Source organism: Oncorhynchus nerka, linkage group LG11, assembly GCF_034236695.1.
Source record: "Oncorhynchus nerka isolate Pitt River linkage group LG11, Oner_Uvic_2.0, whole genome shotgun sequence".
Lineage (NCBI taxonomy): Eukaryota > Metazoa > Chordata > Actinopteri > Salmoniformes > Salmonidae > Oncorhynchus > Oncorhynchus nerka.
Genome location: NC_088406.1, coordinates 7154798 through 7180082, shown reverse-complemented (window position 1 = coordinate 7180082; position 25285 = coordinate 7154798). Strand labels below are relative to the sequence as shown.

The following is a 25285-nucleotide window of genomic DNA, read 5'->3' as shown; positions in this document are numbered from 1 at the left end:
TCTGTTGTCTATTAAATGAGGTACCAGACTCTGGACACTGTCCTCTGTTGTCTATTAAATGAGGTCCCAGACTCTGGACACTCAGTCTTCTGTTGTCTATTAAATGAGGTACCAGACTCTGGACACTCAGTCCTCTGTTGTCTATTAACTGAGGTACCAGACTCTGGACACTCAGTTCTCTGTTGTCTATTAGATGAGGTACCACACTCTGGACTCAGTCTTCTGTTGTCTATTAACTTAGGTACCAGACTCTGGACACTCAGTCCTCTGTTGTCTATTAACTGAGGTACCAGACTCTGGACACTCAGTCCTCTGTTGTCTATTAAATGAGGTACCAGACTCAGTCTTCTGTTGTCTATTAAATGAGGTACCAGACTCTGGACACTCAGTCCTCTGTTGTCTATTAGATGAGGTTCCAGACTCTGGACACTCAGTCCTCTGTTGTCTATTAGATGAGGTACCAGACTCTGGACACGCAGTCTTCTGTTGTCTATTAAATGAGGTACCAGACTCTGGACACTCAGTCCTCTGTTGTCTATTAACTGAGGTACCAGACTCTGTCCTCTGTTGTCTATTAAATGAGGTACCAGACTCTGGACACGCAGTCTTCTGTTGTCTATTAAATGAGGTACCAGACTCTGGACACTGTCTTCTGTTGTCTATTAAATGAGGTACCAGACTCAGTCTTCTGTTGTCTATTAAATGAGATACCAGACTCTGGACACGCAGTCTTCTGTTGTCTATTAAATGAGGTACCAGACTCTGGACACTGTCTTCTGTTGTCTATTAAATGAGGTACCAGACTCAGTCCTCTGTTGTCTATTAAATGAGGTACCAGACTCAGTCCTCTGTTCTCTATTAAATGAGGTACCAGACTCAGTCCTCTGTTCTCTATTAAATGAGGTACCAGACTCAGGACACTGTCTTCTGTTCTCTATTAAATGAGGTACCAGACTCAGTCCTCTGTTGTCTATTAAATGAGGTACCAGACTCAGTCCTCTGTTGTCTATTAAATGAGGTACCAGACTCTGGACACTGTCTTCTGTTGTCTATTAAATGAGGTACCAGACTCTGGACACTGTCTTCTGTTGTCTATTAAATGAGGTACCAGACTCAGTCCTCTGTTGTCTATTAAATGAGGTACCAGACTCAGTCCTCTGTTCTCTATTAGATGAGGTACCAGACTCAGTCCTCTGTTCTCTATTAAATGAGGTACCAGACTCAGTCCTCTGTCTATTAAATGAGGTACCAGACTCTGGACATTGTCTTCTGTTGTCTATTAAATGAGGTACCAGACTCAGGACACTGTCTTCTGTTGTATATTAAATGAGGTACCAGACTCAGTCCTCTGTTGTCTATTAAATGAGGTACCAGACTCAGTCCTCTGTTGTCTATTAAATGAGGTACCAGACTCTGGACACTCAGTCTTCTGTTGTCTATTAAATGAGGTACCAGACTCAGTCCTCTGTTGTCTATTAAATGAGGTACCAGTCTCTGGACACTGTCTTCTGTTGTCTGTTAAATGAGTTACCAGACTCAGTCCTCTGTTGTCTATTAAATGAGGTACCAGACTCTGGACACTGTCTTCTGTTCTCTATTAAATGAGGTACCAGACTCAGTCCTCTGTTGTCTATTAAATGAGGTACCAGACTCAGTCCTCTGTTGTCTATTAAATGAGGTACCAGACTCTGGACACTCAGTTGTCTGTTGTCTATTAAATGAGGTACCAGACTCAGTCCTCTGTTGTCTATTAAATGATGTACCAGACTCAGTCCTCTGTTCTCTATTAAATGAGGTACCAGACTCATTCCTCTGTTGTCTATTAAATGAGGTACCAGACTCAGTCCTCTGTTGTCTATTAAATGAGGTTCCAGACTCAGTCCTCTGTTGTCTATTAAATGAGGTACCAGACTCAGTCTTCTGTTCTCTATTTAATGAGGTACCAGACTCAGTCCTCTGTTCTCTATTAGATGAGGTACCAGACTCAGTCCTCTGTTGTCTATTAAATGAGGTACCAGACTCAGTCCTCTGTTGTCTATTAAAGGCCTTTTTGAGCTCACATTTGATATGCACGCCATCGGAGCCCGTTTGGTCTCATCACAGCTCGCGTCGCTCTCTTACAATACATTATAGTGATGTTTAGAGTCCGCCATGGAGGCTATTATAACACTATAACAAGACAGAGCGAGAGCAGGGCTGCTTCTTTCATTACTTATTGAACTCTCCTGGTATCACAAGGACTCATTAGAGACGGAGGGAGAGAGAGACTAAAAGGGAGCAGACATATGTCACTGCTGGGAGGCTTCTGATGAGCCATTAGATAAAGCCCAGAGGAGTGTTGCCTGTGTTCCGTGTGGCTGAGTGTGTATGTATCAGAATGCTGCTATTGGAAATTCCCACCTTTCGCTGGTAAGGTGAGGCTTCAGGTTCTGCCAACTGCTAGGAAACCTAGCAGTGTGTGTGTTCTATAATTGTTATTTGTCAAGAAAATCCTTCCTCTTGTTCCTGCCCTCAAACCAGCAGCGTGAGCTATTCAAACCTTTTGGGTCCCAAATGACACCCTATTCCCTATCCATATAGGGCACTAGATTTCCCTATCTATATAGGGCACTAGATTTCCCTATCTATATAGGGCACTAGATTTCCCTATCTATATAGGGCACTAGATTTTGACCAGGGCCCATAGCACCATATATTTGTATTTGATTTATTTTACTAGGTCAAGTCAGTTAAGAACAAATCCTTATTTTCAATGACGGTCTAGGAACAGTGGGTTAACTGGTCTAGGAACAGTGGGTTAACTGGCCTAGGAACAGTGGGTTAACTGGCCTAGGAACAGTGGGTTAACTGGTCTAGGAATAGTGGGTTAACTGGCCTAGGAATAGTGGGTTAACTGGTCTAGGAACAGTGTGTTAACTGCCTGTTCAGGGGCAGAACAGTCTAGGAACAGTGGGTTAACTGCCTGTTCAGGGGCAGAACAGTCTAGAAACAGTGGGTTAACTGGCCTAGGAACAGTGGGTTAACTGGTCTAGGAACAGTGGGTTAACTGGCCTAGGAACAGTGGGTTAACTGGCCTAGGAACAGTGGGTTAACTGGCCTAGGAACAGTGGGTTAACTGGTCTAGGAACAGTGGGTTAATTGGTCTAGGAACAGTGGGTTAACTGGTCTAGGAACAGTGGGTTAACTGGCCTAGGAACAGTGGGTTAACTGGCCTAGGAACAGTGGGTTAACTGGCCTAGGAACAGTGGGTTAACTGGCCTAGGAACAGTGGGTTAACTGGTCTAGGAACAGTGGGTTAACTGGCCTAGGAACAGTGGGTTAACTGGCCTAGGAACAGTGGGTTAACTGATCTAGCAACAGTGGGTTAACTGATCTAGCAACAGTGGGTTAACTGGTCTAGGAACAGTGGGTTAACTGGTCTAGGAACAGTGGGTTAACTGCCTGTTCAGGGGCAGTGGGTTAACTGGTCTAGGAACAGTGGGTTAACTGCCTGTTCAGGGGCAGAACAGTCTAGGAACAGTGGGTTAACTGGTCTAGGAACAGTGGGTTAACTGCCTGTTCAGGGGCAGAACAGTCTAGGAACAGTGGGTTAACTGGTCTAGGAACAGTGGGTTAACTGCCTGTTCAGGGGCAGTGGGTTAACTGGTCTAGGAACAGTGGGTTAACTGCCTGTTCAGGGGCAGAACAGTCTAGGAACAGTGGGTTAACTGGTCTAGGAACAGTGGGTTAACTGCCTGTTCAGGGGCAGAACAGTCTAGGAACAGTGGGTTAACTGTCTAGGAACAGTGGGTTAACTGGTCTAGGAACAGTGGGTTAACTGGTCTAGGAACAGTGGGTTAACTGGTCTAGGAACAGTGGGTTAACTGCCTGTTCAGGGGCAGAACATTCTAGGAACAGTGGGTTAACTGCCTGTTCAGGGGCAGAACAGTCTAGGAACAGTGGGTTAACTGGCCTAGGAACAGTGGGTTAACTGGTCTAGGAACAGTGGGTTAATTGGTCTAGGAACAGTGGGTTAACTGGCCTAGGAACAGTGGGTTAACTGGCCTAGGAACAGTGGGTTAACTGGTCTAGGAACAGTGGGTTAACTGGTCTAGGAACAGTGGGTTAACTGGTCTAGGAACAGTGGGTTAACTGGCCTAGGAACAGTGGGTTAACTGGCCTAGGAACAGTAGGTTAACTGGCCTAGGAACAGTGGGTTAACTGGTCTAGGAACAGTGGGTTAACTGGTCTAGGAACAGTGGGTTAACTGGCCTAGGAACAGTGGGTTAACTGGCCTAGGAACAGTGGGTTAACTGATCTAGCAACAGTGGGTTAACTGGTCTAGGAACAGTGGGTTATAACTGCATGTTCAGGGACAGAACAGTCTAGGAACAGTGGGTTAACTGGTCTAGGAACAGTGGGTTAACTGGTCTAGGAACAGTGGGTTAACTGGTCTAGGAACAGTGGGTTAACTGGTCTAGGAACAGTGGGTTAACTGGTCTAGGAACAGTGGGTTGACTGGTCTAGGAACAGTGGGTTGACTGGTCTAGGAACAGTGGGTTAACTGGTCTAGGAACAGTGGGTTAACTGGTCTAGGTACAGTGGGTTAACTGGTCTAGGAACAGTGGGTTAACTGGCCTAGGAACATTGGGTTAACTGGCCTAGGAACAGTGGGTTAACTGGCCTAGGAACAGTGGGTTAACTGGTCTAGGAACAGTGGGTTAACTGCCTGTTCAGGGGCAGAACAGTCTAGGAACAGTGGGTTAACTGGTCTAGGAACAGTGGGTTAACTGGTCTAGGAACAGTGGGTTAACTGGCCTAGGAACAGTGGGTTAACTGGCCTAGGAACAGTGGGTTAACTGGCCTAGGAACAGTGGGTTAACTGGTCTAGGAACAGTGGGTTAACTGGTCTAGGAACAGTGGGTTAACTGGTCTAGGAACAGTGGGTTAACTGGTCTAGGAACAGTGGGTTAACTGGTCTAGGAACAGTGGGTTAACTGGTCTAGGAACAGTGGGTTAACTGGTCTAGGAACAGTGGGTTAACTGGTCTAGGAACAGTGGGTTAACTGGTCTAGGAACAGTGGGTTAACTGGTCTAGGAACAGTGGGTTAACTGGTCTAGGAACAGTGGGTTAACTGGTCTAGGAACAGTGGGTTAACTGGCCTAGGAACAGTGGGTTAACTGGCCTAGGAACAGTGGGTTAACTGGCCTAGGAACAGTGGGTTAACTGGCCTAGGAACAGTGGGTTAACTGGCCTAGGAACAGTGGGTTGACTGGTCTAGGAACAGTGGGTTAACTGGTCTAGGAACAGTGGGTTAACTGGTCTAGGTACAGGAACTGGTCTAGGAACAGTGGGTTAACTGGTCTAGGAACATTGGGTTAACTGGCCTAGGAACAGTGGGTTAACTGGCCTAGGAACAGTGGGTTAACTGGTCTAGGAACAGTGGGTTAACTGGTTCAGGGCAGAACAGTCTAGGAACAGTGGGTTAACTGGTCTAGGAACAGTGGGTTAACTGGTCTAGGAACAGTGGGTTAACTGGTCTAGGAACAGTGGGTTAACTGGCCTAGGAACAGTGGGTTAACTGGTCTAGGAACAGTGGGTTAACTGGTCTAGGAACAGTGGGTTAACTGGTCTAGGAACAGTGGGTTAACTGGTCTAGGAACAGTGGGTTAACTGGTCTAGGAACAGTGGGTTAACTGGTCTAGGAACAGTGGGTTAACTGGTCTAGGAACAGTGGGTTAACTGGTCTAGGAACAGTGGGTTAACTGGTCTAGGAACAGTGGGTTAACTGGCCTAGGAACAGTGGGTTAACTGGCCTAGGAACAGTGGGTTAACTGGCCTAGGAACAGTGGGTTAACTGGTCTAGGAACAGTGGGTGCCTTGTTCAGATTTTTACCTTGTTCAGCTCAGGGTTTCGATTTTGCAGCCTTTCGGTTACTAATCCAACGCTCTAACCGCTGTGCTACCTGCCGCCCCATATAGGGCACTACTATTGACCGGGGTCCATAGGGAGTAGGGTGCCATTTGGGAACAGATCAAAACTGTCTGGAATATTTGATCACGTCTACAGTAATAGAATCAGCGATAAACACGTCCGCTATGTTTTCCTGTTGGATGAAAAACACAATAAATAGAAACGTCAGGAATCTAAACCGGTGCTTCACAGGAACACGGAAGGCTTATTTTTCATACATTTCTATTAATATTTATAACCGTTTATCAATGAACCTGTAGTCTTGCCTGGCGACCCATCCACCAGGGGCTCTGGCCAAACTTCTTTTCCATAATGGATTCTTCTCCCGACCTCATGTTTGAGTCACACAGACCACTTCTAAGATGGCAGATTCGGGAACGGGAATGTATGAAGCGAAATCCATAGAGCAGTGGAATTTAATTCAAGGTGAGTTGTCAGGCGAACAGTAGCTAGCCAGAGAAGCAGACATGTAGCTACAGGAGCCCTCCCGCCCTAGCTGCTTCCTGTATTAGGCCCTAGCCGCTCCCTGTATTAGGCCCTAGCCGCTTCCTGTATTAGGCCCTAGCCGCTTCCTGTATTAGGCCCTAGCTGCTTCCTGTATTAGGCCCTAGCTGCTCCCTGTATTAGGCCCTAGCTGCTTCCTGTATTAGGCCCTAGCTGCTCCCTGTATTAGGCCCTAGCTGCTCCCTGTATTAGGCCCTAGCTGCTCCCTGTATTAGGCCCTAGCTGCTCCCTATATTAGGCCCTAGCTGCTCCCTGTATTAGGCCCTAGCTGCTCCCTATATTAGGCCCTAGCTGCTTCCTGTATTAGGCCCTAGCTGCTTCCTGTATTAGGCCCTAGCTGCTTCCTGTATTAGGCCCTAGCTGCTCCCTGTATTAGGCCCTAGCTGCTTCCTGTATTAGGCCCTAGCTGCTCCCTGTATTAGGCCCTAGCTGCTCCCTGTATTAGGCCCTAGCTGCTTCCTGTATTAGGCCCTAGCTGCTCCCTGTATTAGGCCCTAGCTGCTCCCTATATTAGGCCCTAGCTGCTCCCTGTATTAGGCCCTAGCTGCTCCCTATATTAGGCCCTAGCTGCTTCCTGTATTAGGCCCTAGGCAGTGTGTCCCAAATGACACTCTATTCCCTCTCTAGTGCAATACTCTTGGCCAGGAATAATGCACTATATAGGAAACAGGGTGCCATTTCAGACGCAGACATTGTGACAAATAGAGAATAAATGAACCAGGACTGTAAGTTACATGGCTCAGGGTGTGGCAAGACTTCCTGTCAGGCAGTTAATGAAGCTACCTATTACCTTGAACAGCTCAGGGCATAGCAAGACTTCCTGTCAGGCAGTTAATGAAGCTACCTATTACCTTGAACAGCTTAGGCCCTAGCTGCTTCCTGTCAGGCAGTTAATGAAGCACTCTATTCCCTTGAACAGCTAGTGCAATACTCCTGTCAGGCAGGAATAATGCACTATATTGAAAGCAGGGTGCCATTTCAGGCAGTTAATGACAAATAGAGAATAAATGAACCAGGCAGTTAATGAAGTTACCTATGAACAGCTCAGGGTGTGGCAAGACTTCCTGTCAGGCAGTTAATGAAGCTACCTATTACCTTGAACAGCTCAGGGTGTGGCAAGACTTCCTGTCAGGCAGTTAATGAAGCTACCTATTACCTTGAACAGCTCAGGGCGTGGCAAGACTTCCTGTCAGGCAGTTAATGAAGCTACCTATTACCTTGAACAGCTCAGGGCATAGCAAGACTTCCTGTCAGGCAGTTAATGAAGCTACCTATTACCTTGAACAGCTCAGGGTGTGGCAAGACTTCCTGTCAGGCAGTTAATGAAGCTACCTATTACCTTGAACAGCTCAGGGCATGGCAAGACTTCCTGTCAGGCAGTTAATGAAGCTACCTATTACCTTGAACAGGGGTCTTCAGATGTGATACTTCTATTAGGTTTGATCTGTTCCCCCCCTCCCTTTCTCTTCCCCCTGTCTCTCCCTCTCTCTGTTCCCCCCTCCCTTTCTCTCCCCCCTGTCTCTCCCTCTCTCTCTCTCTTACATTCAGCCTATATTGTGGATCATTTTCATCCATCTCTGTATGAAGTTTTTACATGTGAAAAGAGAGAGGCCGGAGGCCAGGGCTTTGTGGTCTGAATTATAATTGGTCTCTTCCATGCTGTTATGGTCTGTCCAGAACTATCTTCGGTCTCTTCCATGATGTTCTGGTCTGTCCAGAACTATCTTCAGTCTCTTCCATGATGTTCTGGTCTGTCCAGAAGGATCGTCGATCTCTTCCATGATGTTCTGGTCTGTCCAGAAGAATCGTCGATCTCTTCCATGATGTTCTGGTCTGTCCAGAAGAATCGTCGATCTCTTCCATGATGTTCTGGTCTGTCCAGAAGAATCGCCGATCTCTTCCATGATGTTCTGGTCTGTCCAGAAGGATCGTCGATCTCTTCCATGATGTTCTGGTCTGTCCAGAAGGATCGTCGATCTCTTCCATGATGTTCTGGTCTGTCCAGAACAATCGTCGATCTCTTCCGTCCAGAACAATCGTCGATCTCTTCCATGATGTTCTGGTCTGTCCAGAAGAATCGTCGATCTCTTCCATGATGTTCTGGTCTGTCCAGAAGAATCGTCGATCTCTTCCATGATGTTCTGGTCTGTCCAGAAGGATCATGATTGCTTCGGACCATTGACACAATGTGGTCCTTGACATGATTACTGTACACACGTGTAGCTGGCGTGTAGCCTCAGCTAGTGTATATAAATGGGTTCATATGACGTGTGTGTGTGTGTGTGCTGGAGTGACACGGCAGTGCTATGCATCATTATGTAGCGTTGTGTTTATCGTCCCTATGTTCTAATGAACCGCTTCCTGTCAGACACCTTCTACATCCACGTCTCCAAAACGGTTCAAAGAAAAGGCTTGGGCTTCTTGGTATAACGAAAAGATTGCATTTATTTACTCACGAAATGTCCATGTTTGTCACACAGTTCCTTTTGAGGGCGAGTGACCCAGGCAGCTGGTTTCCAGGTAAGTATAGACAGATTACAATTTTAAAACAAACTCAAAAAAGAAAACAAAATGGCGCGAGGTGAAAACGGGGAAATACATAGTAAATCCAAACGGTATGAACAACAGGATACGATTTAACACTACATTTAGACTTGTTTCTCCAGCAGGCTCCTATCGCCTGTCCTTTCTGACCAGGCTCCTATAGCCTGTCCTTTCTAACCAGGCTCCTATCGCCTGTCCTTTCTAACCAGGCTCCTACAGCCTGTCCTTTCTAACCAGGCCCCTATCGCCTGTCCTTTCTGACCAGGCTCCTATAGCCTGTCCTTTCTAACCAGGCTCCTATCGCCTGTCCTTTCTAACCAGGCTCCTATCGCCTGTCCTTTCTAACCAGGCTCCTACCGCCTGTCCTTTCTAACCAGGCTCCTACAGCCTTTCCTTTCTAACCAGGCTCCTACAGCCTGTCCTCTCTAACCAGGCTCCTACCGCCTGTCCTTTCTAACCAGGCTCCTACCGCCTGTCCTTTCTAACCAGGCTCCTACAGCCTGTCCTTTCTAACCAGGCTCCTACCGCCTGTCCTTTCTAACCAGGCTCCTACCGCTTGTCCTTTCTAACCAGGCTCCTACCGCCTGTCCTTTCTAACCAGGCTCCTATAGCCTGTCCTTTCTGACCAGGCTCCTACCGCCTGTCCTTTCTAACCAGGCTCCTACCGCCTGTCCTTTCTAACCAGGCTCCTACCGCCTGTCCTTTCTAACCAGGCTCCTACCGCCTGTCCTTTCTAACCAGGCTCCTACCGCCTGTCCTTTCTAACCAGGCTCCTATAGCCTGTCATTTCTGACCAGGCTCCTATAGCCTGTCCTTTCTAACCAGGCTCCTATAGCCTGTCCTCAGAGCATTACGACCAGGAATATGACTTTCCCAAATATGACTTTCCCGACACCACAGTGTGGATAATGGTGTGGATAAGGGCGTCGACACCAAGGTGTGGATAATGGTGTCGACACCACGGTGCGGATAATGTGGATAATGGTGTTGACACCAGTGTGGATAATGGTGTCGACACCACGTTGTGGATAATGGTGCCGACAACACGGTGCGGATAATGGTGCCGACAACACGGTGTGGATAATGGTGTCGACACCACGGTGTGGATAATGGCATCGACACCACGGTGTGGATAATGGTGTCGACACCACGTTGAGGATAATGGCGTCGACACCACGGTGTGGATAATGGCGTCGACACCACGGTGTGGATAATGTTGATAATGGTGTCGACACCACGGTGCGGATAATGGCGTCGACAACACAGTGTGGATAATGTGGATAATGGCGTCGACACCACGGTGAGGATAATGGCGTTCGACACCACGGTGTGGATAATGGTGTCGACACCACGGTGTGGATAATGGTTTGGATAATGGTGTCGACACCACAATGTGGATAATGGTGTCGACACCACGGTGAGGATAATGGCGTCGACACCACGGTGTGGATAATGGTGTGGATAATGGCGTCGACACCACGATGTGGATAATGGCGTCGACACCACCGTGTGGATAATGGCGTCGACACCACCGTGTGGATAATGGCGTCGACACCACCGTGTGGATAATGGCGTCGACACCACAGTGTGGATAATGTTGATAATGGTGTCGACACCACGGTGAGGATAATGGCGTCGACACCACGGTGTGGATAAGGGCGTCGACACCACGTTGTGGATAATGTTGGTAATGGTGTCGACACCACGGTGTGGATAATGTGGAAAATGGCGTCGACACCACGTTGTGGATAATGGTGTCGACACCACGTTGAGGATAATGGTGTCGACACCATGGTGTGGATAATGGTGTCGACACCACGGTGTGGATAATGGTGTCGACACCACGCTGAGGATAATGCTGTCGACACCACGTTGTGGATAATGGCGTCGACACCACGTTGTGGATAATGGCGTCGACACCACGGTGTGGATAATGGCGTCGACACCACGTTGTGGATAATGGCGTCGACACCACGTTGAGGATAATGGCGTCGACACCACGGTGTGGATAATGGCATCGACACCACGGTGCGGATAATGGCGTCGACACCACGTTGAGGATAATGGCGTCGACACCACAGTGTGGATAATGGCGTCGACACCACAGTGTGGATAATGGCGTCGACACCACAGTGTGGATAATGGCGTCGATACCACGTTGTGGATAATGGTGTCGACACCACGGTGTGGATAATGTGGATAATGGCGTCGACACCACGGTGAGGATAATGGCGTCGACACCACATTGAGGATAATGGCGTCGACACCACGGTGTGGATAATGGCATCGACACCACGGCGTGGATAATGGTGTCGACACCACGTTGTGGATAATGGCGTCGACACCACAGTGTGGATAATGGCGTCGACACCACGGTGCGGATAATGTCAACGACAGCACGATGTGGATAATGCATTGAAGGGATTCAATCTGTGTCCCTTAAGAATATGTTCCATAGATCTGTTATACAGTAGTTGTCAATGGTGCCTGTGTCGGGTGCTATTTTTGCCGATGGCACTTCAAGTAATGCAATATTTCAGTACCATCTAAATAAATACATGGCTTTTGGATATTGGTTTTAAGAAATTGGCTTCCATTGAGTGTGAACTCTGCTCACCTATCTTCACTGTTATAATTAAATCCCTGGTTTCTAGAAAGAGCACAGCTGAAGGCATATAAAAAATGTCTTTTTTTTTCATACCTGACTGACGTCTCATAATGTCCATGACCTCCACAATCTCGATGGTCTCAATGATGACCTCCACAATGTCATTGGTCTCGGCGATGACCTCCACAATCTCCATGGTCTCGGCGATGACCTCCACAATCTCCATGGTCTCGGCGATGACCTCCACAATCTCCACGGTCTCAGCGATGACCTCCACAATCTCCTTGGTCTCGGCGATGACCTCCACAATCTCCTTGGTCTCGGCGATGACCTCCACAATCTCCTTGGGCTCGGCGATGACCTCCACAATCTCCTTGGGCTCGGCGATGACCTCCACAATCTCCATGGTCTCGGCGATGACCTCCACAATCTCCATGGTCTCGGCGATGACCTCCACAGTGTCCTTGGTCTCAGCGATGACCTCCACAATCTCCATGGCCTGCACAGCTGCACACAGATAGTGTTCATTACACAATGAGGCTACACAGCAGGCCAGTCACCAGCTAGCTCAATGAGGCTCTACACAGCAGGCCAGTCACCAGCTAGCTCAATGAGGCGCTACACAGCAGGCCAGCCACCAGCTAGCTCAATGAGGCTCTACACAGCAGAGCCTCTACACAGCAGGACAGCCACCAGCTAGCTCAATGAGGCGCTACACAGCAGAGCCTCTACACAGCAGGACAGCCACCAACTAGCTCAATGAGCCTCTACACAGCAGAGCCTCTACACAGCAGGACAGCCACCAGCTAGCTCAATGAGGCTCTACACAGCAGGACAGCCACCAGCTAGCTCAATGAGCCTCTACACAGCAGGACAGCCACCAGCTAGCTCAATTAGGCTCTACACAGCAGGACAGCCACCAGCTAGCTCAATGAGCCTCTACACAGCAGGACAGCCACCAGCTAGCTCAATGAGCCTCTACACAGCAGGACAGCCACCAGCTAGCTCAATGAGCCTCTACACAGCAGGACAGCCACCAGCTAGCTCAATGAGACTCTACACAGCAGGCCAGTCACCAGCTAGCTCAATGAGGCGTTACACAGCAGAGCCTCTACACAGCAGGACAGCCACCAGCTAGCTCAATGAGCCTCTACACAGCAGGACAGCCACCAGCTAGCTCAATGAGCCTCTACACAGCAGGACAGCCACCAGCTAGCTCAATGAGACTCTACACAGCAGGCCAGTCACCAGCTAGCTCAATGAGGCGTTACACAGCAGAGCCTCTACACAGCAGGACAGCCACCAGCTAGCTCAATGAGCCTCTACACAGCAAGCCAGCCACCAACTAGCTCTGCCATGTTAAGTTTCTATGGCAACGTGCCCTTGCTGAGGCAGAAGTGATGGCAGCACAGAGAGTGACCTAGAACTTTAAGAGCCTGCTTACTTCAGGAGCACACTCAGATCCTTGAGCCTCCCCAGGATACAATACTATTTTAAGGATAGAATCAGCATTTTCTAATCCCTCCTCATCGCCACGGTAAATGAGGGAGGAAGAATACAGGATGTTTCCTAATAATATCTCCTTTTTCCTGAAGTGTACACTCGTTCACTACTTCCCACACCTCTGAAAGCATTTGATTGGTGGAGGCAAGGGCTAGCTTGGCTAGCATATTTCTTACACCAGTCTGTTCTCTTTCAAATGCACACTTTGGGTTGAAGGGGAGGTAATTGGGGCCAGTGTCTCTCTGCATAATCATGATGTCCTATATTTTGTTTCATCTAACACTTAGCTCAGTATCTTGCGTGTCTGACTTGGGTTCGAACCTGGGTCTCCTGCGTGCCGCTAAACTAGATTGTACTGCCCCGCTGAGCTAACGCCCAGGTATTAACTTGATGGGGGATGGGGGGGTCGAGGCAACTTGTCATGTGAGCGTGGTTCACCTTGACCGAATCACCTCAATTACACTTTCTCTGTCCAGTCCTCCCGAAGTTGTTGAAGTAGTTTTGATATTGCAGTACTTTAAAAGGACCTTGGCTCTGTCTTTCTTTTCCTGTGTTTATTCTGAGTATTGGTTTGCTATGTTGGACGGAGGAGGGAGTCACGTTGTGCGTCTCTCAAATGGCACCCTATATCCCTATATATATAGTGCACTACTTTTGACCAGAACCCTATGAGCCGTGGTCAAAAGTAGTGCACTAAATAGGAAACATTGTGCCATTTGGGACGTGCTACGTTAGAAGGAGAGAGGCCACAAAGCACGTTAGAGAGTATCGCTGATCTCATTCTCAGGAGTAGGAACTCAATTCCCTCGCTTGGTGTTTGTTTACCCAAGTGTTACATGAAATCCTATCAGACTGAGACACAGTGAGACGGTGGCCATACTAAACACTTAGCCAGTGGCCATGCGCTCTGATAGAGATCAGGCCTCCATCCCAAATAGCACCCTATTCCCTATTTGGCACACTAGTTTTGACCAGATCCCTATGGTCCCTGGTCAAAAGTAGTGCACTAAAATAGGGAATAGGGTGCTATTTGGGATGTAGACAAGGAGGAGTGCTCAGTTACCTACTGTAAGACATTGATTTACTCAGCCAGATAGAGAGCCAGAGAGAACTGGACACTGGGCCCAATGTGTGTGTGTCTGTGTGTGTGTCTGTTTGCGCGCGCGCGCGTCTATCACACACACACACACACACACACCTGTGCCTAAGCATCAACATCAGATGGGAATGACCTGTAGCGCTGTAGAACAAACCTCCAACCAGCAACATCACACGTTTCAATTATTAAATACTTCTTGTTTTCCTGACCTTGCTCGTGTGTGTGTGTGTGTGTGTGTGTGTGTGTGTGTGTGTGTGTGTGTCTCTGTCTCTGTCCGTGCCTGTCCGTGCGTGCGTCAGCTGGGAGGTGCTGAGGTTCCTGCTGTCTAACCTGCGTTGGTGGATGGAGGAGTATCGTTTTGATGGCTTCAGGTTCGATGGGGTGACGTCCATGATGTACCATCACCATGGCATTGGTAAGGGCTATAGGGATTCATATTGGGCATCACCATGGCATTGGTAAGGGCTATAGGGATTCATATTGGGCATCACCATGGCTATAGGGATTCATATTGGGCATCACCATGGCATTGGTAAGAGCTATAGGGATTCATATTGGGCATCACCATGGCATTGGTAAGGGCTATAGGGATTCATATTGGGCATCACCATGGCATTGGTAAGGGCTATAGGGATTCATATTGGGCATCACCATGGCATTGGTAAGAGCTATAGGGATTCATATTGGGCATCACCATGGCATTGGTAAGAGCTATAGGGATTCATATTGGGCATCATCATGGCATTGGTAAGAGCTATAGGGATTCATATTGGGCATCACCATGTGTTACGAATCCCTTTTGGCCCGCCAGTCTAGGGGGGATGGTAATGAGACCCGTAACATAACTCATGCAAATTATTATTGTGACAAAGTAAAAGTGTGCACGAAATAACCACGACAACAGAAATCTACCGTCAAACTCTAGGTTTATTTATAAACACACGGTAATGGGGGGAGCAGGAAAAGGGGCTGAGCTGGACCCAAGGAAAGAAACAATAAGTATTCAAAAACACCCCTAAGCTAGACTAGCCTACTTTAACAACAGCTAACTAACTAACCAAAAATACAGTGGGTGGTCCGCCCAGTTCTAACTAGTGTATTTAACAAAGTTCACCTACGGGTAGTGTATGCCCATGGGCGACTTGTCTTGGTTTCCCCCTTTTCCCACCAGCAACACACAAACACCATAACCAAAAACAATACTCACAGGTGATGACAAAGTGCTATGGAGGTGCTTTAAACAAAAGAGAGGTTAAGACACAAAGCGAGAGTGAAACACAGAGACCTACAGACATGGCATTTACAGAGAGATTGAGCTAGAGATTGCTCTAGAGCAAACAAATGATGGGGTTTTTAAACCATGGGGAAGGAACTGTGATAGGGTAGGAAATAGGAGGTGTGTCTTCTGATTGATGATTGATTGGGGAGTGATGGTTTTCACCTGTGAGGGGAGAAGGAGAGAAAAGAAACACACACACAGGATACACACACACACAGGATAACTGTATCCGTAACACCATGGCATTGGTAAGGGCTATAGGGATTCATATTGGGCATCACCATGGCATTGGTAAGGGCTATAGGGATTCATATTGGGCATCACCATGGCATTGTTAAGGGGTTATAGGGATTCATATTGGGCATCACCATGGCATTGGTAAGGGCTATAGGGATTCATATTGGGCATCACCATGGCATTGGTAAGGGCTATAGGGATTCATATTGGGCAGCACCATGGCATTGGTAAGGGCTATAGGGATTCATGTTGGGCAGCACCATGGCATTGGTAAGGGCTATAGGGATTCATATTGGGCATCACCATGGCATTGGTAAGGGCTATAGGGATTCATATTGGGCATCATCATGGCATTGGTAAGAGCTATAGGGATTCATATTGGGCATCACCATGGCATTGGTAAGGGCTATAGGGATTCATATTGGGCATCACCATGGCATTGGTAAGGGCTATAGGGATTCATGTTGGGCAGCACCATGGCATTGGTAAGAGCTATAGGGATTCATATTGGGCATCACCATGGCATTGGTAAGAGCTATAGGGATTCATATTGGGCATCATCATGGCATTGGTAAGAGCTATAGGGATTCATATTGGGCATCACCATGGCATTGGTAAGGGCTATAGGGATTCATATTGGGCATCACCATGGCATTGGTAAGGGCTATAGGGATTCATATTGGGCATCACCATGGCATTGGTAAGGGCTATAGGGATTCATATTGGGCATCACCATGGCATTGGTAAGAGCAATAGGGATTCATATTGGGCATCATCATGGCATTGGTAAGGGCTATAGGGATTCATGTTGGGCATCAACATGGCATTGGTAAGGGCTATAGGGATTCATGTTGGGCAGCACCATGGCATTGGTAAGGGCTATAGGGATTCATATTGGGCATCCTAAGACTCCTGTTCAAACTGGAAATGAATTATAGTGCTTTCATAATCACTTCATATTCTTTACACTAGCAGCAGTGTAGAGTTTCTGGTATTGTTAAGAGAAAATCCCACACACTGATATTGCTCATATCACTTTGTTTATTCAAGCTTATGCGTCGACCTCTTGGCCTTCGTCAGAGCTTTTTAAATAGAGGCTGACACAACTTGTTTAAACATGCCAGAGCAGTGTTCCCAAGCACCTGCAACGTCATGACTTATGTGCTTTTAAATAAAACCCAATGGTTTAATGTTATTGTCACTATGTACAGAACGTATTTCATACAAAGTGCACTAACAACAGTAGAGTTTTTGGTTATATTGTCTGTGTATTCAGTGTGGGTTATAGTTTACATTGTCTGTGTATTCAGTGTGGGTTATAGTTATGTATTCAGTGTGGGTTATAGTTTACATTGTCTGTGTATTCAGTGTGGGTTATAGTTTACATTGTCTGTGTATTCAGTGTGGGTTATAGTTATATATTGGTTATGTATTCAGTGTGGGTTATAGTTATGTATTCAGTATGGGTTATAGTTTACATTGTCTATGTATTCAGTGTGGGTTATAGTTATGTATTCAGTGTGGGTTATAGTTTACATTGTCTATGTATTCAGTGTGGGTTATAGTTATGTATTCAGTGTGGGTTATAGTTTACATTGTCTATGTATTCAGTGTGGGTTATAGTTATGTATTCAGTATGGGTTATAGTGATGTATTCAGTGTGGGTTATAGTTATGTATTCAGTATGGGTTATAGTGATGTATTCAGTATGGGTTATAGTGATGTATTCAGTATGGGTTATAGTGATGTATTCAGTGTGGGTTATAGTTATGTATTCAGTATGGGTTATAGTGATGTATTCAGTATGGGTTATAGTGATGTATTCAGTGTGGGTTATAGTTATGTATTCAGTATGGGTTATAGTGATGTATTCAGTGTGGGTTATAGTTATGTATTGGTTATGTATTCAGTATGGGTTATAGTGATGTATTCAGTGTGGGTTATAGTGATGTATTCAGTATGGGTTATAGTGATGTATTCAGTGTGGGTTATAGTTATGTATTCAGTATGGGTTATAGTGATGTATTCAGTGTGGGTTATAGTTATGTATTCAGTGTGGGTTATAGTTATGTATTGGTTATGTATTCAGTATGGGTTATAGTGATGTATTCAGTGTGGGTTATAGTTATGTATTCAGTGTGGGTTATAGTTATGTATTGGTTATGTATTCAGTATGGGTTATAGTGATGTATTCAGTGTGGGTTATAGTTATGTATTCAGTGTGGGTTATAGTTATGTATTCAGTGTGGGTTATAGTTATGTATTCAGTGTGGGTTATAGTTATGTATTCAGTGTGGGTTATAGTTATGTATTCAGTGTGGGTTATAGTTTACATTGTCTGTGTATTCAGTGTGGGTTATAGTTATGTATTCAGTGTGGGTTATAGTTATGTATTCAGTGTGGGTTATAGTTATGTATTCAGTGTGGGTTATAGTTATGTATTCAGTATGGGTTATAGTTTACATTGTCTGTGTATTCAGTGTGGGTTATTCTTTATATTGTCTATGTATTCAGTGTGGGTTATAGTTATATATTGGTTATGTATTCAGTGTGGGTTATAGTTATGTATTCAGTATGGGTTATAGTTTACATTGTCTGTGTATTCAGTGTGGGTTATAGTTATGTATTCAGTGTGGGTTATAGTTTACATTGTCTGTGTATTCAGTGTGGGTTATAGTTATGTATTCAGTGTGGGTTATAGTTATATATTGGTTATGTATTCAGTGTGGGTTATAGTTATGGGTTATAGTGTGGGTTATAGTGTGGGTTATAGTTATGTATTCAGTGTGGGTTATAGTTATATATTCAGTGTGGGTTATAGTTATGGTTATAGTTATGTATTCAGTGTGGGTTATAGTTATATATTGGTTATGTATTCAGTGTGGGTTATAGTTATGGGTTATAGTTATGTATTCAGTGTGGGTTATAGTGATGTATTCAGTGTGGGTTATAGTTATGTATTCAGTGTGGGTTATAGTTATGGGTTATAGTTATGTATTCAGTGTGGGTTATAGTTATGTATTCAGTGTGGGTTATAGTTATGGGTTATGGTTATGTATTCAGTGTGGGTTATAGTTTATATTGGTTATGTATTCAGTGTGGGTTATAGTTATGTATTCAGTGTGGGTTATAGTTTACATTGTCTGTGTATTCAGTGTGGGTTATAGTTATGTATTCAGTGTGGGTTATAGTTATGTATTCAGTGTGGGTTATAGTTATATATTGGTTATGTATTCAGTGTGGGTTATAGTTTACATTGTCTGTGTATTCAGTGTGAGTTATAGTTATGTATTCAGTGTGGGTTATGGTTATGTATTCAGTGTGGGTTATAGTTTACATTGTCTGTGTATTCAATGTGGGTTATAGTTATGGGTTATAGTTATGTATTCAGTGTGGGTTATAGTTATGTATTCAGTGTGGGTTATAGTTTATATTGTCTGTGTATTCAGTGTGGGTTATAGTTATATATTGGTTATATATTCAGTGTGGGTTATAGTGATGTATTCAGTGTGGGTTATAGTTATATATTGGTTATGTATTCAGTGTGGGTTATAGTTTACATTGTCTGTGTATTCAGTGTGGGTTATAGTTATATATTGGTTATATATTCAGTGTGGGTTATAGTGATGTATTCAGTGTGGGTTATAGTTTACATTTTCTATGTATTCTGTGTGGGTTATAGTTATGTATTCAGTGTGGGTTATAGTTTACATTGTCTGTGTATTCAGTGTGGGTTATAGTTTACATTGTCTGTGTATTCAGTGTGGGTAATGGTTATGTATTCAGTGTGGGTTATAGTTTACATTGTCTGTGTATTCAGTGTGGGTTATAGTTATGTATTCAGTGTGGGTTATAGTTATATTCATTGGGTTATGCATTCAGTGTGGGTTATAGTTATGTATTCAGTGTGGGTTATAGTTATGTATTCAGTGTGGGTTATAGTTTATATTGTCTGTGTATTCAGTGTGGTTATTCAGTTATAGTTATGTATTCAGTGTGGGTGGTAGTTTAAATTGTCTAGTGTATTCAGTGTGGGTTATGGTTATGTTATAGTGATATGGGTGGCCAGTCCTCTCTGGCTGTGCCGGGTAAGATTACCAGCATCAGTGTGGGTTATAGTGATGTATTCAGTGTGGGTTATAGTTTACATTGTCTATGTATTCAAATGTGGGTTATAGTTTATATTGTCTGTGTATTCAGTGTGTGTTATAGTTATGGGTTATAGTTATGTATTCAGTGTGGGTTATAGTTATAAAGAACATGACCAAGGTTATAGTTATGTATTCAATGTGGGTTATAGTGTATATTGTCAGCAGTATTCAGTGTGGATGGGGTTGTGGGTTATAGTTATTTATTTAGTCTGTGATTCAATGTTAGGGTTATAGTTTATATTGTTATAGTTTATAGTGTGTATTCAGTGTGGGTTATAGTTATGTATTCAGTGTGGGTTATAGTTATATATGTGTTATGTATTCAGTGTGGGTTATAGTTTACATTGTCTGTGTATTCAGTGTGAGTTATAGTTTATATTGTCTATGTATTCAGTGTGGGTTATGGTTATGTATTCAGTGTGGGTTATTCAGTGTTTATGTATTCAGTGTGGGTTATAGTTTACATTGTCTGTGTATTCAGTGTGGGTTATAGTTATTGTCTGTATTCAGTGTGGGTTATAGTTATATATTGGTTATAGTTTATATTCATTCAGTGTGGGTTATAGTTATATTCAGTGTGGGTTATAGTTTACATTGTCTGTGTATTCAGTGTGGGTTATAGTTTATATTGTCTATGTATTCAGTGTGGGTTATGGTTATTATACACTGTGTATTCAGTGTGATAGTTATAGTTTATATTGTCAGTGTGGGTATAGTCATTGTGTGGGTTATAGTTTATATTGTCTGTGTATTCAGTGTGGGTTATAGTTATAGTTATAGTATTCATTATTCAGTGTGGGTTATAGTTATATATGTGGTTATAGCATTCAGTGTGGGTTATAGTTATATATTCAGTGTGGGTTATAGTTATGTATTCAGTGTGAGTTATAGTTTATATTGTCTGTGTATTCAGTGTGGGTTATAGTTATGTATTCAGTGTGGGTTATAGTTTATATTGTCTGTGTTCAGTGTTATAGAAATGGTTATAGTTATGTATTCAGTGTGGGTTATAGTTATATATTCAGTGTGGTTATGCATTCAGTGTGGGTTATAGTTATGTATTCAGTGTAGTTATGTATTCAGTTATAGTTATGTTATTATTCAGTGTGGGTTATAGTTTATATTGTCTGTGTATTCAGTGTGGGTTATAGTTATGTATTCAGTGTGGGTTATAGTTATGTATTCAGTGTGGGTTATAGTTTATATTGTCTGTGTATTCAGTGTGGGTTATAGTTATGTATTCAGTGTGGGTTATAGTTATATATTGGTTATGTATTCAGTGTGGGTTATAGTTATGTATTCAGTGTGGGTTATAGTTTACATTGTCTGTATTCAGTGGTTATAGTTTATATTGTATTCAGTGTTATAGTATAGTGTGGGTTATAGTTATGTTATAGTTATGTCTGTGTATTCAGTGTGGGTTATAGTTATATTCAGTGTGGTTATGTTATTATTGGTTATGTATTCAGTGTGGGTTATAGTTTACATTGTCTGTGTATTCAGTGTGGGTTATAGTTATATTCAGTGTGGGTTATAGTTATATATTGTCATTCAGTGTGGGTTATAGTTATGAATTCAGTGTGGGTTATATTTTCATATTGTCTGTGTATTCAGTGTGGGTTATAGTTATGTATTCAGTGTGGGTTATAGTTATATATTCAGTGTGGGTTATAGTTATGTATTCAGTGTGGGTTATAGTGATGTATTCATTCAGTGTGGGTTATAGTTTACATTCAGTGTTATATGTATTCAGTGTGGGTTATAGTTTATATTGTCTGTGTATTCAGTGTGGGTTATGGTTATGTATTCAGTGTGGGTTATAGTTATGTATTCAGTGTGGGTTATAGTTATATATTCAATGTGGGTTATAGTGATGCATTCAGTGTGGGTTATAGTTTACATTGTCTATGTATTCAGTGTGGGTGGTAGTTTACATTGTCTGTGTATTCAGTGTGGGTTATGGTTATGTATTCAGTGTGGGTTATAGTGATGTATTCAGTGTGGGTTATAGTTTACATTGTCTATGTATTCAGTGTGGGTGGTAGTTTACATTGTCTATGTATTCAGTGTGGGTTATGGTTATGTATTCAGTGTGGGTTATAGTTATGTATTCAGTGTGGGTTATAGTTTACATTGTCTGTGTATTCAGTGTGTGTTATAGTTATGTATTCAATGTGGGTTATAGTTTATATTGTCTGTGTATTCAGTGTGTGTTATAGTTATGGGTTATAGTTATGTATTCAGTGTGGGTTATAGTTGTGGGTTATAGTTATGTATTCAATGTGGGTTATAGTTTATATTGTCTGTGTATTCAGTGTGGGTTATAGTTATAGTATTCAGTGGGTTATAGTTTATGTCTGTGTATTCAGTGTGGGTTATAGTTTATATTGTCTGTGTATTCAGTGTGGGTTATAGTTTACATTGTTTGTGTATTCAGTGTGAGTTATAGTTATGTATTCAGTGTGGGTTATAGTTTACATTGTTTGTGTATTCAGTGTGGGTTATAGTTATATATTCAGTGTGGGTTATAGTTATGTATTCAGTGTGGGTTATAGTTATATATTGGTTATGTATTCAGTGTGGGTTATAGTTTATATTGTCTGTGTATTCAGTGTGAGTTATAGTTATATATTGGTTATGTATTCAGTGTGGGTTATAGTTTACATTGTCTGTGTATTCAGTGTGAGTTATAGTTATGTATTCAGTGTTGGTTATAGTTGTGTATTCAGTGTGGGTTATAGTTATGTATTCAGTGTGGGTTATAGTTATGTATTCAGTGTGGGTTATAGTTTATATTGTCTGTGTATTCAGTGTGGGTTATAGTTATATTCAGTGTGGGTTATAGTTATGTATTCAGTGTGGGTTATATTTTTATATTGTCTGTGTATTCAGTGTGAGTTATGTCTGTTATGTATTCAGTGTGGGTTATAGTTATATATTGGTTATGTATTCAGTGTGGGTTATAGTTTACATTGTCTGTGTATTCAGTGTGAGTTATAGTTATATATTGTCTATGTATTCAGTGTGGGTTATAGTTATGTATTCAGTGTGGGTTATAGTTTACATTGTCTGTATTCAGTGTGGGTTATAGTTATATTCAGTGTGGGTTATAGTTATGTGTTCATTCAGTGTGGGTTATATTTTTATGCATTCAGTGTCAGTGTGGGTTATATTTTTCATTGTCTGTGTATTCAGTGTGAGTTATGGTTATGTATTCAGTGTGGGTTATAGTTGTGGGTTATAGTTATATTCATTGGTTATGTATTCAGTGTGGGTTATAGTTTATACATTGTCTATGTATTCAGTGTGGGTTATAGTTATGTATTCATTGTGTGTATTCAGTGTTATAGTTATGTATTCAGTGTGGGTTATAGTTATGTATTCAGTGTGGGTTATAGTTATGTATTCAGTGTGGGTTATAGTTATGTATTCAGTGTGGGTTATAGTTTATATTGTCTGTGTATTCAGTGTGGGTTATAGTTTACATTGTCTGTGTATTCAGTGTGGGTTATAGTTATGTATTCAGTGTGGGTTATAGTTTATATTGTCTGTGTATTCAGTGTGAGTTATAGTTATATATTCAGTGTGGGTTATGGTCATAAATTGGTTATGTATTCAGTGTGGGTGTTGTACCTCTGTCCTCAGGTAGTATATTTTCAGGAGACTACTCTACGTACTAGCTCTTACTGTACCTCTTAACCCCTACACCTAGCTCTTAGGTTCCTTTCTCCTACACCCTAGCTCCCTAACCCTTATCCCCCTACCCGTTAACCCTTACCCCTAACTCCTACCCCTAGCTCCCTAACCCTTACCCCCCCTACCTGTTAACCCTTACCCCTAACTCCTACCCCCTAGCTCCCTAGGTGATAGCCTTGCTCTTTCTCTGTCCTCAGGCAGTATGTTTTCAGGAGACTACTCTGAGTACTTTGGTCTTCAGGTGGATGAAGATTCCCTGGTCTATCTGATGACAGCTAATCATGTCCTGCACACCCTGTATCCTGACTGCATCACCATCGCAGAGGTAACACTGGTCCTTAGGCACTTCAATATGTACCAACATTTGTTGATATGTAAAATCGGTATGCTGTCCTGAATGTCATGGCAACAATGGTGAGATATTAGTAGTATTAAATCACATCTAGATCCGGGTCCAGGCTATAGCTTCAGACCACCCCACAGTGAACAACACTGACTCTGTAGGACTCTACTAAAACAGTACAACACAACCTGGAGTGAGTCCTGACTCTACATCCAGAACACACACTGGAGGAGTCCTGACTCTACATCCAGAACACACACTGCAGGATAGTCCTGACTCTACATCCAGAACACACACTGGAGGAGTCCTGACTCTACATCCAGAACACACACTGGAGGAGTCCTGACTCTACATCCCAAAACACACACTGGAGGAGTCCTGACTCTACATCCAGAACACACACTGGAGGAGTCCTGACTCTACATCCAGAACACACACTGGAGGAGTCCTGACTCTACATCCAAAACACACACTGCAGGAGTCCTGACTCTACATCCAGAACACACACTGGAGGAGTCCTGACTCTACATCCCAAAACACACACTGGAGGAGTCCTGACTCTACATCCAGAACACACACTGGAGGAGTCCACTGACTCTACATCCCAGAACACACACTGGAGGAGTCCTGACTCTACATCCCAGAACACACACTGGAGGAGTCCTGACTCTACATCCCAAACACACACTGGAGGAGTCCTGACTCTACATCCCAAACACACACTGGAGGAGTCCTGACTCTACATCCAGAACACACACTGCAGGAGTCCTGACTCTACATCCAGAACACACACTGGAGGAGTCCTGACTCTACATCCAGAACACACACTGGAGGAGTCCTGACTCTACATCCAGAACACACACTGGAGGAGTCCTGACTCTACATCCAGAACACACACTGCAGGAGTCCTGACTCTACATCCCAAAACACACACTGCAGGAGTCCTGACTCTACATCCAGAACACACACTGGAGGAGTCCTGACTCTACATCCCAAAACACACACTGGAGGAGTCCTGACTCTACATCCAAAACACACACTGCAGGAGTCCTGACTCTACATCCAGAACACACACTGGAGGAGTCCTGACTCTACATCCAGAACACACACTGGAGTTGAGTCCTGACTCTACATCCCAAACACACACTGGAGGAGTCCTGACTCTACATCCAGAACACACACTGGAGGGAGTCCTGACTCTACATCCCAGAACACACACTGGAGGAGTCCTGACTCTACATCCCAGAACACACACTGGAGGAGTCCTGACTCTACATCCCAAACACACACTGGAGGAGTCCTGACTCTACATCCAGAACACACACTGGAGGAGTCCTGACTCTACATCCAAAACACACACTGCAGGA

The 25285-nt window shown here is 43.9% G+C and overlaps 1 protein-coding gene across 1 annotated transcript in view; it reads left to right on the top strand.

Moving 5' to 3' along the window:
• LOC115120576 (1,4-alpha-glucan-branching enzyme-like) overlaps window positions 1-25285 on the top strand; it is a 234388-nt gene that overhangs the window by 154723 nt on the left and 54380 nt on the right. Inside the window, exons 8-9 of the mRNA XM_065024960.1 lie at window positions 14512-14627; window positions 23773-23900. Coding sequence (XP_064881032.1) covers window positions 14512-14627; window positions 23773-23900 — 244 coding nt within the window. The remainder of the gene's footprint in view (window positions 1-14511; window positions 14628-23772; window positions 23901-25285) is intronic.